At 36.1% G+C, this 12,099-nt stretch overlaps 1 protein-coding gene across 1 annotated transcript; it reads left to right on the top strand.

Moving 5' to 3' along the window:
* The first annotated feature begins 3,126 nt into the window (after positions 1-3,126).
* LOC149842222 (eukaryotic translation initiation factor-like) lies at positions 3,127-9,211 on the top strand. The gene is made up of 5 exons (XM_089999010.1): positions 3,127-3,406; positions 3,896-4,064; positions 4,186-4,311; positions 8,754-8,819; positions 8,888-9,211. Exons 1-5 carry the CDS (start codon positions 3,159-3,161, stop codon positions 8,933-8,935), a joined length of 657 nt encoding a protein of 218 aa, XP_089855136.1. The 5' UTR covers positions 3,127-3,158; the 3' UTR covers positions 8,936-9,211.
* The last annotated feature ends 2,888 nt before the right edge of the window (positions 9,212-12,099 follow it).

Below are 12,099 nucleotides of genomic sequence, written 5' to 3'. Positions count from 1 at the left end.
TCCGACGGTGGTGCGAGTCGACGATAGAGGTGGAGTGAGGGAAGAGGGATGAGAAGGGTAATCAGAGAGAGAGGGAGAATTTAGTGTCCTAGATTGGCCATTTTATATCGAAAAGTAGTGACAGAAACATTCTGTCTTAAATGCCACCGCAAATTAGCGACGACGTAGCAACGAAAAAATTATGTCGCTCATCCATCACAAAGTTGCGACGAAGTTTGAGATGAAATGTTTTCATCGCTAATTAGCAACGAATTTTGAGACAATTTTTTTTTATCGCTAATTCTGCAACTAATTCCAATTTTAAGGATGACTAGTTTTCTTTAGCTAATCCATCGCAAATTTATGATGAATTCTTTTCGTCGCTAATTAACATTTTTCTTGTAGTGTCTAGAGTCTTAGATACTGTATGAATATAAATCCCTAAGTCATATCTTAGGTTCATTACCTTGAACCCTACTTTTAAACTTGTGTTTCACTCATTCTCCCATGAGTGTCATTGTAAACTAATGACAATGTATCTCATTCTTAATCTCAAAATGACATTAGGGTTCATACTTTGTATCATATTAAGTATGTAATGAAGTATAATATCTACGTTGTTAAATCATAAGCGACCCACCCTCCATGGTGGTTCCACTTTTGCCACAAACCAAGTAGCTCTTTTCACATGTCGCTACTTTCAAAATTTAAGGAGTTAAGCATGCTAATATAAATATAAATTCAAACAACATGATCAAATTCAAGGGACTCAAGTCTAATCAAATTGCATGTTATTCAAAGATTATAACATAGATATGTTATCATAAAACAATCTCTTTCTAATATACATGATATATTACCATTGATGTATGCATAAAGTCATTTCATTGCAATTAAGTCATGCATGATCATTCTATGCATATCATGTTCACATTCAAGAGCTATATTTCTAAACATACTAATATACAACAACAATAATAGCACACAACACAATATAATTTATTCACAACTAAGATTATTTATAATATCTGTTACCTCAAATACGAATGTTGTACTTTGATCGCAATAGAGTCTCAAGTGACTCTAACAATAGAATCCAATCATCACATGTGCATGTTCATATTAATACACATACCTTCTTTATATTTTGATAAAATTATCAAGATACTCCTCTTGAGTTGACTCATCAGACCTCAATTTTTATGCCCTTAATTTGACTAGAACCACAAAACAAGAAGATTTACCTCTATGATACGAGTTCAATGCACCAAACTTCACTCAATTATGAGTTAAGAGTTCAAAGTTATGCCTATTTTACTTAATGAGATGTTGGATACACACAAGGGTAATTTGATAATTTCAAGTCTTATGATTCGCCCTGACTTATCATAAGTCAAAATATATTTGGTCTAAATTTAGAGTACTAGGTTTACTGAACCTAGTCTCGACCCAACTGAGTTTGGTTTGAAACTCAATCAAATTCTCAAATTCATAATAAATTACAAACTGAATCCAGATCCAATTCTGATATGAATCCAAAACTGTTAGACTGGATCTAAACCCATATTTGATTTGGATCCAAAAATGATTCATCCGTTGGATCCAGATTCAGCTACATATTGGATCTAAAACTGATCCAAACAATCTTAAAGAGGAAGAAGAGCATGTTTATATACTCTTTTTGAGAAAGAAAGAATAAATACATTAAATAAAGTAAATATACATTGACTGCAATTGTAACTCTCCACACTTGATCAAGAGAGAGATGTCATAAGGTGGCTGAAAGAAATGGTAAGCAAAATAAGTTAAGATGAGAGATAAAATGTGAAATATTATAATAAAACAATAAGATAATAATTAAAATAGTTACATAAAGGCTATAGGTAAAATTTAAAATAATATAAATAGTTAGACAATTGCAATGGTAACTTCAAAATTGATGTAACGAGAGAGAGAGAGAGAGAGAGAGAGAGAGAGAGAGAGAGAGAGAGAGAGAGAGAGAGAGAGAGTTTGTATGAGCATCTTTATAGGCAAGAAAATTTTTCACAAAAAAAAGGAAATTTTACCTGTGAGAAGTTTTGATATGTTAACTTTTTTAAATAAATTTTTTCACTTGTTTGTGTAATATGAGAAAAATGAAATAAAAAATTTGAGAAAAAATGAGAAAAAGAGGGGTGTCGAAGAGAAATATATAGTTGAGAGAAAGAGGTGGGTGGAAGGAATATGAAGATGGATAAAGCTCTTCTTATAAAAGTCTCATGAGATGAGATGTGTTGTGGTAAAAAAAAAAATTTGATAGAAAGAAATTCGGGCAAATTATTATTATTTTTTTTGTAAAAAAATCATACTTTTTATACAAACTTTATTTTTCAAAAATTTTCTCCCGTATGGAATTACTGAAAAGGTTATTTTTTCTTTCCTAGTTGAATTTTTCCTACCATTTTCTTGCTTCCTAACATGCCTTAAAACTTGTTCGTTCTTTTATAATTTTAAAGGCATATCTGATCTTTCCTCGAGTTATATAAATGCATTCTAATAGTAACTGTCTCTTCTTTATCTATTGTTAAAATAAAAGTTTGCTATACCAATTTGACCATTAAAAGTTTACTATATGCACATCTGCATCAAAAGACTTATCCTTACTTTAAAACATACGAAATAGGCTAAACGTCTCTCTCTCTCACACCAAAAAGTCTTTCTCCCGTTCCTTATAGCCATAAAACCAAACTATTTTGTAATGTTTTAATATTATTAACCCTCTAAAAAAATAATTTAGTATTATTAATACGTTTATGATTTTTATTTTTTTACTTTCAATCTTGATAAATGTATATGATATAAACCTTTTTTATTTTACCATTTGAGTTAATGGTTTTAGATATGCGGTGGACCTAGACGCATGAAGAACTGGATATATGTTGGATCTTGCTTGTATCCATACACATTGCAGTTCATCAAGGATAGATGGATCCAGCGTCCACGCGAGAAATTTGCCCGATCCATTTTCAGCCTTAGGCAGTTAGCCTGTGTTGTTGGGTGGCTTCGGTCGAGTCAGACTCGGACTCTGAAGGCGTCATCAACCGACTCGTCTTACGACTCGGTTATCGAAAACAAAAAAGCCCAACCTAATCCCCCCCCTCTCTCTCTCTCTTCTTGCTTTCTTGTGGGCGGTGGTGGCGATGGCGGAGTTGGTGGCGGAGTCAGGGATGGCGCTGGAGGTCGAGAAGGAGGTGCGGGCGCCGGAGGTCGAGAAGGAGGTGCGGGCGCCGGAGGCAGAGAAGGAGGTGCCGGCGCCGCCGCAGAAGCACATGCTGGAGCGGAGGTGGACCTTCTGGTTCGACAACCAGTCGAAGCCGAAGCAGGGCGCCGCCTGGGGCACCTCCCTCCGCCCCATCTACTCCTTCGACACCATCGAAGACTTCTGGTGGTAAAACTCTTATCTTCTCTCTCTATCTCTGTTGTAGTTTTGATTTATTTTCAAGTTGGATTTTGGAATTTAAAGGAACCAATGAAAGAATAGCGACGAGTTGATCTCTCTCTCTCTCTGGTTTTATTTTCCCAATAGGCTTTGGTTTCTTTGTCGTTTTAGCTATTTTGGTTTGTTATGAATTTCGAATTATCTCAGGCAAATCCCAGTTGTCATAGCGTATGGAAATGGAAAAAATCACTAGTTTTTGTAGGGACACCCTAGCTTCGTTAATGGGGGGATGGAAACACCTCTTTTTTTATATGTGAAAGAATGGAGACCGTTGGTTTTAGGAAATGGAGGGCCCTGGTTTTGTTGGTTGTGGTAATCATTCATGTTGGTTAATAGAAGAGCCATGGTTTTATTGATGCTGAGGACGATTGGAGCCATGGGTTTGGATGGTTTAAGACATTCAAGTGACGAGATTCTTTCCACTTTTTCCCTTGGAAGTTTGTATGATCAGATATTCAAACCGAGCAAGTTTCCGGCAAATGCGGATTTCCATTGTTTCAAAGCTGGGATCGAGCCGAAATGGGAAGACCCAGTGTGTGCAAGTGGCGGAAAATGGTCTGTTACCAGCAACAAAAAGCAGAACCTTGAGACTATGTGGCTTGAGACGGTCGGTCATTTTTTCTTTCAAGATCTTTGTGTTAATTTTTGCTTTAGTTTCTGGTGAATCTTCTTCGAAAGTTAATGGTGGAGTGAGTGGTTTTATGTTGCCTGCGTTTTTGTTTGTTTAGTTGATGGCATTGATTGGGGAGCAATTTGACGAGGGAGATGAGATTTGTGGGGTTGTGGCAAGCGTGCGCCAGAGGCAGGACAAACTTGCTCTATGGACCAAGACTGCTACGAATGAAGCAATTCAGGTTTCTTTTTTCCTTGTTTTTTTGTTTTTCTTTCAAGTTCTTTTCATCGGTAGCAGAAGAAAGCTCATTCAATGTTCAAATAATTGGATAAAAAAGTTATCCTGGTGATTTATGACACGTTTTAAATTGTGTAGCAGATTTTGGGCATCTTTGTTTATATAAAGTAAATCATGTTGGTGATTCAAGTTGATGGAGAACCAAGATATGCCCTGAACATTGATCTTGATTGATTGTAGATTATTACATTTAGGTGTTTGTTAAATGCAACTGCTAATCCAGAAAAGTGTGATATGATAATAATGCCACATCTCCTCTTGTTTGCTTTCCTGGTTGAGTAATTGCATCCTAGCACTTCCTTAATTATATTTGTAACTAAAGATAGTTTCATAAGATATTTGCTCCATGTATGATACGTGAAACTAGAATCAATTGTTTAGTGTAGACAGAACATTCATGGTTTCTGTGAATTTTCCATCATAAAGATAATTTATGTTCTTGTATGCTTCAGTAGTAGAATAGACAGCCATAAGCTATGTCACATAGGTGCGGATGCGGATGCGGATGCGGTGATGCAAAAAATCTTGGGTGCGGAGGTGCGGGGAGGGTATTTATGATTTTTAACAGTAATGAAATAAATTTTTTTATCATATCACCAATTCATCATACATAAATTCATGCAATAAATCAAATTAACAATCTACAAATGCTATTCCTGATCAGTTAAAAATAACACCACACTGGTGTGGAGGTGCGTACGTGTATGTGTTTATATATATATAAAACTGGACTTGATTAGGGTTACCTGAATCTGCTTTTGGATAGAAATGAACCTCAGTGTGGTTGACTTCACCTGACACAAAGGAAGCTGTGTCCAAGTGTTGCACCCGCATGGCCCATGGGTGCGGGTGCAACACGGGTGCGGTGCCCTGCTAGAAGAGTCTATGTTACATAGGCCATAAATAGTTCATTCAAGTACCCGTCTGAGTCCAAGCATTGACATAAGCTTGTTTAGAATTCTGTATGAGAAATCACTGGCTGTTGGCCCATGATGTGTTCATCATTTTATGCTTACTGTTAGATGAATGGTGTCATATGTATCTCCATGCTCAAAGGCATGTAGTGGGGAGATGACACAATTAAAATCAGTTTGCAGATCATGGTATTTGAATCTTTGTGCGGCAAGATGCTAGCAGTCTGTCTTTTTGAGTATCGAATTTGGTTTTCCAAAGATCCAATTTCCCCATTTCAGATCATGGTATTTGTATCTTTATGTGGCCATAAGAGCTGTCTTTTTGAGTATGTCCTATTGAATTTGGATTTTCAAATGTGCACCTCCTTTTCAGCTTTTCATGAACTATAAAGCTATACATTAAAAAAATGCTTAAAAAATGTGCATCTCTATAGAGCTATACATTAAAAAAAAATCTTAAAAGTTTTAAAGGGATTTCTTCAGAATATTCCTAGTTCTAGAAAAGGATGCACAAGCCACTGTAATCATGTTAGATTCTCTTTTGCTAGTTGTAATTTGGTAGGTTCTGAGATTTTCTTGGCTTCCCTCCATCTGATGAGTATTGCTTAAGACACAATAGGTCATCCTCTTATCAGGGAATTTGCTTTCAATTCTACCATCACTAAACTGCTCATTGTGCAAAAACATGAGTGCATGCTTCTGAACATTTAGATTGAAGACAAAATTAGAGATCTCAATAGATTCTTCATGCATAACTTTCTTATTAACATAGCTTTCCTACCCATTGGAGGTTGTCACCTATAAGAGGGCCGGACATTGTACCGTGGAATCATAACCTAACTAAAGTTTGCTAATTTCTCTCCATAAGGGAGTTTGAGGTCTTCTTTTAAGATTATCAGGGCCATAGGCACAGTATTTGCTGGACCTGCCAGTGAACAGTGAATTAGTTTGCCTGTACCACATTGCAGGCCATTAGCTACCCTGTTTGCTGAAATTAGCCAACCAGTTCTTCATGGTGACCTTGTGATAGCTAGCTGTTTAATTACTGTAAAATCTATAAGAGCCCTCAAGTCCTTTTTGGTCATACTTGACTTTCTATATATTTCAAAAGACAAAATTTTAGGCCATAATAAAGTCTACAGTGGAGCCAGCCATGTGAGTTATCAGGCATTCATGCCTTCCATTCATAATCCACTCACTTTTCATTCTATGTGCCCAAAAACTCAGGTTGAGAGATCTCTTGTAAAAAGACTACATCCAAGCTTCAGCACAGAATAAGTTCATCTATTGAGCATATTAGGATGGACAGTCTATCCTGGGAACGATTTTTGTCTGTATAGTCTCAAACCCAATCAACTGAATAACATTTTTATCCTTTTCTTAACTGATTGGCTATTGTCATGCTCACCATCAGTGCAGACACACATTTAAGGTACTGTCCTTTTGGGATAGTACTTTTGTATACATGCTTGGTGCACTAACCAGTTAAGTCAAATTGTTGACTGATTCTTTGAGTTTTCACAAGTGTGGAAATATTCTGTGGCTTATTGATTGGTGACCATTCTCCATTAACAAGTCATTGAATATTTTACCATAAATAACATGCAAGAATGGACAACTTTCCAACAAAAAAGGGAAAAGCACACAGATCTTTCTAATTTCTATCCTAAAAACTTTAACTGAGATGCCCACAACAATTTGAATTTTCTGCATGCCACCAATCAAAAAACTTTGAAAAAGATTTCAATGTGATAGATATACTTCAAAAATAGCTTAAAAAAGACACGACCACAAACTACAAATTGAGAACTTTTCTCAAAAGTTATCTACCCCTACAGATGCAGATTTATCATTTCAACTTTCAGTTCAACCTTTATTTGCACCATCCTCTCTGTGCTTACTATGGAAGAAGATGTTGCTATAGCAAATTTAACCAACAAATGGCAAACCATAAAATTTGGGTTTTCAATTTATATTTCATTTATTAGTGACAACACGCTCAAAGATCATTATGCATCAGCAGTCTAAAGATACACCTCCTCTGAGGACGTTTTCGGTCCTTATGCATGCTATGTCAAGGCTAATTAAAATCCTTTCTACATGTGTAAGAACATTTTCATTATTAACTAGAGGACCCAATAATTTATGACTTTAACTTGAGTAGCTCAGCCATTCTCAAATCTCTAGGGAATACCATCTTTTTGTTCCTTGCATGTTTTTCTGCTTAATTCTTATGACGGTGGTTGCGGATTTTATGGTCATGTAGTTGATGGCATTGATTATTAATTTTTCTTTCCATATTTGGTTTGATTCATGTTTCTTAGGTAATGATTTTTTGAACCAGTTGGTTTTGAAAAATAAGTCTTGACAGCTAACTGCTGACATGCGTAATGTGATGGAAGTCTTTAATCTCCATTTTATTTCAAAAGTGCCTCTAACTTTCAAACAAACTGGCAGCTTAACATGATAGACTTTCTACGTTAGAACTCTAATCTGTTTGAAGGGTGCGTTTGATAGCAGGGGAGAATTTCTCCCCTGGAGAAATTCCCCCGCTTTTGAGGTGGGCTCACGCCTCTATCTAATAGGAGAAAAGTTCTCCCCGAAAAACGGGGCGGACTTCCTCCCCAAAACGGAAAAAGGTTGTGGCCTCCACCCCGAGACTTTTCCCCTCAGGTAAACTTTCACCCCAAAAAATTAAACGAGTATTGGGTGGGCGGTCGGGCCAGCTCTCGTCTCTGCATTGCCACCACCCACCAGCTCTCGTCTCTCACGCCGAGCATCGCCACACCACTAACTGGTGACTCTCTCTTTCTCTCTCTTCGTGGCTGTTAAAATCTATCTTCTCCCTCCCTTTTCTTCTTCTATCCATGGCTGTTAGAATCTCTTTCCTTCTTCTTTCCATGGCTGTAAGTCTCCCTTGCCATTATAGTCTCTCTCTCTCTCTCTCTCTCTCTCCTTTGGGGGTTTTGCATAAAGAAAACAGGTTCTGTTTGGGAGCTGATTTTGGGGTTTTGCATGTAAAATAGGTTCTGCTTGGGAGCCGATTTTGGGATGCATTTTTGTCTTCTAAACCCTAGCGCAATGTCTGAATTTTTTTTTTATCCTTTTTGTTATTTTTTTGTTAATGGGCTGGTGTGTGATTTGAGATGGTTTTGTTACTTCTATCAATTTTGTTTTGAACTTTCAAAAAACCCCCAACAGCTGGTTATGTGATCTGCGTGTGTGGTTTGTGTTGGTGTATGGGGTTTTATCAAACACATGATAAATTCTCCTACATGTTTTTTCCACATCAAACACATGATAAATTCTTCCAGTGACAAACTTCTGGAAGTATTTATCATGGAAGAAGAAACCACCAAGGATGAATTTATTCTCAGCAATCAAACACACCCTAAGTGTATTGTTGGTCGTGTTGCTTATTTTATGTTTCTTGGTCTATGTTTTGTTTTCTCCCTTTTGTTTTACTACACAGATGAGCATTGGTCGAAAATGGAAGGAGATCATTGACACCAATGAGAAGATTGTCTACAATTTTCATGTAAGTTGTCAAGGTGCCTTTTCTTTGGTTCTTGTAAGCGGTTTTCTAATTTACGGATACTTTTGCAGGATGATTCCAGAAGGGAAAAATCTTCAAGAGGTAGATACAGTGTGTAATACCCGAAAGCAACGGTTTTGTTTCAAATCAGACGCGATTAAAAATTCAGAGTGATGGGCTTTGGTTGTTTTCTTCAGGTTATTTCAGTGGTTGTGTGCATTTTGGTACCCTGCACCCTAGTCCTAATATGTATTTCCTTTTTATTTTCCTCACTGAATTGTGCTGTCAGTGTTTATTCTCTTATGTTTTTCTTTGCTGGATTGAGAGCTTTGCTCCACTTTCTAGAAGACCTGTTTGTTAACTGGAAAGCATAATAACGAATTGGTGTTTTTATATTCGTTCTCCCATAGCTGATAAAAGAACAAGAAACCATAGATGATCATAAAGACATCATACATAATAATAAATAAATAGGTAACCCACATGTTTCCTCGTGTTTACGTTTTTTTTATAGTTTTCAATTGTTACCGTAGCTAAACAAATAAAAACACGTTTTTGTATATACACTAAAGACCTTCATGTTGATGGTTTTCATTTTTTACTGCATACCATACCGCTCTTCTCTCAGGGAAGGGTGATGGTTCTCTTAGGCAGGTCTCTGTCACTCACCAACGATTCAGAAACAATGCCAACAATCTTATGACTATCTCCTTAGCCGTTATTTCATTCTTTGGCAGATTTGGGAAATTATTCTTGAAATGCTCACGGTTTCCTCAATGAAAACAATTTCTTTTGCTGAAGGTTGTCAATTTTTTTTGCACAAATCATTCTTTATTGTTATTATTTTTAAATTTATTGGTTTTTTTAAAATCAAGGACCTTGAGTCTGGTTCCTCAGAATATTGATGGTCCAGAGTTTTCAGGATGAATTGTCATCATCTCACTCTTCTTATCTTTGTTCATATACTCTTGCTTCAAGGCAAGATGCTCATAAAGTTCAGCAAAAGTTAGAATTTTCTGATTCAGCCTCATAGCAATTGCTACCATTCTCCACAATGGAGGGAGGCTGGACAAAGCAATGGGCATCTGCATATGGATGATATTTTTTGCCACAACCAGATTTTTGGCCATAACATGCATGTGATTAACATGTTTCACAACATCATCTGACTCCATCTTATTGTAGTTGTATTGCTCTAGAAGTAGCTGGATACGAGTCTTAGAAGTTGTGTCGTATTTCTTTTTCAACACTTTCATCATGGTTTTAACCGAATTATAGTCCTTGGAAACACTAATGAGATTGTCTTGCATGAAAGTGAGGAGAATATTCTTATTTTTGATAGGCAAGCTAGGGTTAGGTACCAAATATTTCTTAAGCCCCATGTGGCACTACCTAGGTGACCTAGGTGGTGAGGAGAGTAGTCTTTGCCAGTATATCATCCTCAACAAATTTAGCTAGATTCTTTTTTTTTTTCACTAGCATTTTCTTCAAACGTTGGTTTCATACTATGCAAGACATACAACGTTTTATCATGAATAAGGTGGGACTCCATCTTGCATTGTCACATCCAAAGTTTATACCATTAAGTTTCTCAATTTTGGAAAGCTCAACCATAATAATGTGGTTTGTCCTTTTTTGACCTTTAAAAAAGGACAATACTATGATTAAATTAAAATTATTCTATTAGTATTATTTTTTAAAATTTTAAATTATGCAAGAACTATACTTTTAGAAGTTTCAAATCTCTTTTTGTAATTTCAAAAAAGTTTTCTCCCTGGTTTGTAATTAATATTTTTTTAACAGAACTACTTTTCAACAATTTCATCAGAGTTTCAAGTACCAATCAATAAATTTATGTTACAGAACTACTAGGTTAAACATAAATTCTAAGTACTGACCAGTAAATATGTAATACTTGTGAAATTAATTTATTTTAACTTTTAAATGTGAGCAAAATTCAAGATAAATTTAAATTAAATTTAAGCAAAATTTGAGAGTTTAAGTTGAACTAGGACTCTGCTTGGGTCTGTCACGAGCTGTAGATCTCATAGGAGATCAAACCATTCAACTTAAACTCTCAAATTGGGTTAACAACTGGTTTAAAAAAAATGCAATTTTTAAAATTGATCGGCTTTTATTTTGAAATTTTCAACTTGGATCAGATTTTGAATTAGTTGTTTTAAATTGACTAAAATGTGTTTTGGACTCTATTCAGATTCCAAGAGAGGCCCAGGGGGTCACACCCAGCCGAGTGGGGTGGCAGGTGCTGCTAGGGTGGCCCACAGGGGTGACTCAGGGTTTTATAGATCTTCGATGAGTTATGTTGAGATCCAGACCTAAGTTTTGGATCTAGTATGGATTTGAATCTCATGTTAGGATATGGATCTTTAAATTCAAGCTTTGGATTTGGATTCTCTTTTGGTTCCTTGATCCAACCCAACTGGGTTTGGATTCAGATTAAGAATCTAGATCCAGATCACTTGAATTTGGACCCAAGTGGGACTCACTTTGTTTTTTCTAGAGGTAATTTAATTAATAAATTAATTATTTTATACCAAATGAGAGGGTTCTAGAGAGGGTGGAACGTCCCCCTCTTGTAGACCCCACGTTAGGTATTAAGGGTTGAGTTTTTTTCCAAACAAGACTCTGAAGAGTCCTTAGTTTGTTTAAACTCTTCTAAAAGAAGAGTTTGTTTTTAGATAAAAGTCTATTAGGAAACCTAGCTAGAGGTTAGTTAAGGTTTTTGGTAGGCTTAGGAGGCCTAAAAAGGAGGGGACACCCCCCTATTTTACTTTATTATAAAAAAAGTAAGACTTATCCAAATCTCCTCCACTTCTTTCTCTGTTATTCTTTTTTCATCTTCTTCTTCCTTCTTGTTGAGTTTTTCTAGCAGCCATTGAAGCTGCTCCAAGGTACTAAGACGGGAGACAAAGGTGTTAGTAATTTCGAAAACACGTTTTAGATAGGATTCATCCTACTCATAGCATAGATCAGATGCAAACACATAAATCATGCATCTTGCTGATTCTACGAGCTGATCCTTGGTGAGTCATATCTAGAATATGTTTGAAAAAGGTTTTAAAAGTGTTTTTAATTCAATATTATGCTTTAAAATACAAACAACAACAACAACTACGCCTTCATCCCAAAACAATTGGGGTCAGCGATATGAACCAAAAAAGAAATTCATTTTGGGTCTTCCATATGAATCCTTTTCCTCCAATCATTTCTATCCAATGCCATGTCCTCGGTGAGGTTCAAAGCATTCATATCCTTTCCTATC

The sequence above is a fragment of the Nuphar pumila genome, chromosome 3 (assembly GCF_984573655.1).
Source record: "Nuphar pumila chromosome 3, dmNupPumi1.hap1.1, whole genome shotgun sequence".
In the NCBI taxonomy this organism is placed as follows: domain Eukaryota; kingdom Viridiplantae; phylum Streptophyta; class Magnoliopsida; order Nymphaeales; family Nymphaeaceae; genus Nuphar; species Nuphar pumila.
Note: the sequence above shows the minus strand (reverse complement) of the source record. Positions and strands in the feature narration are given on the sequence as shown.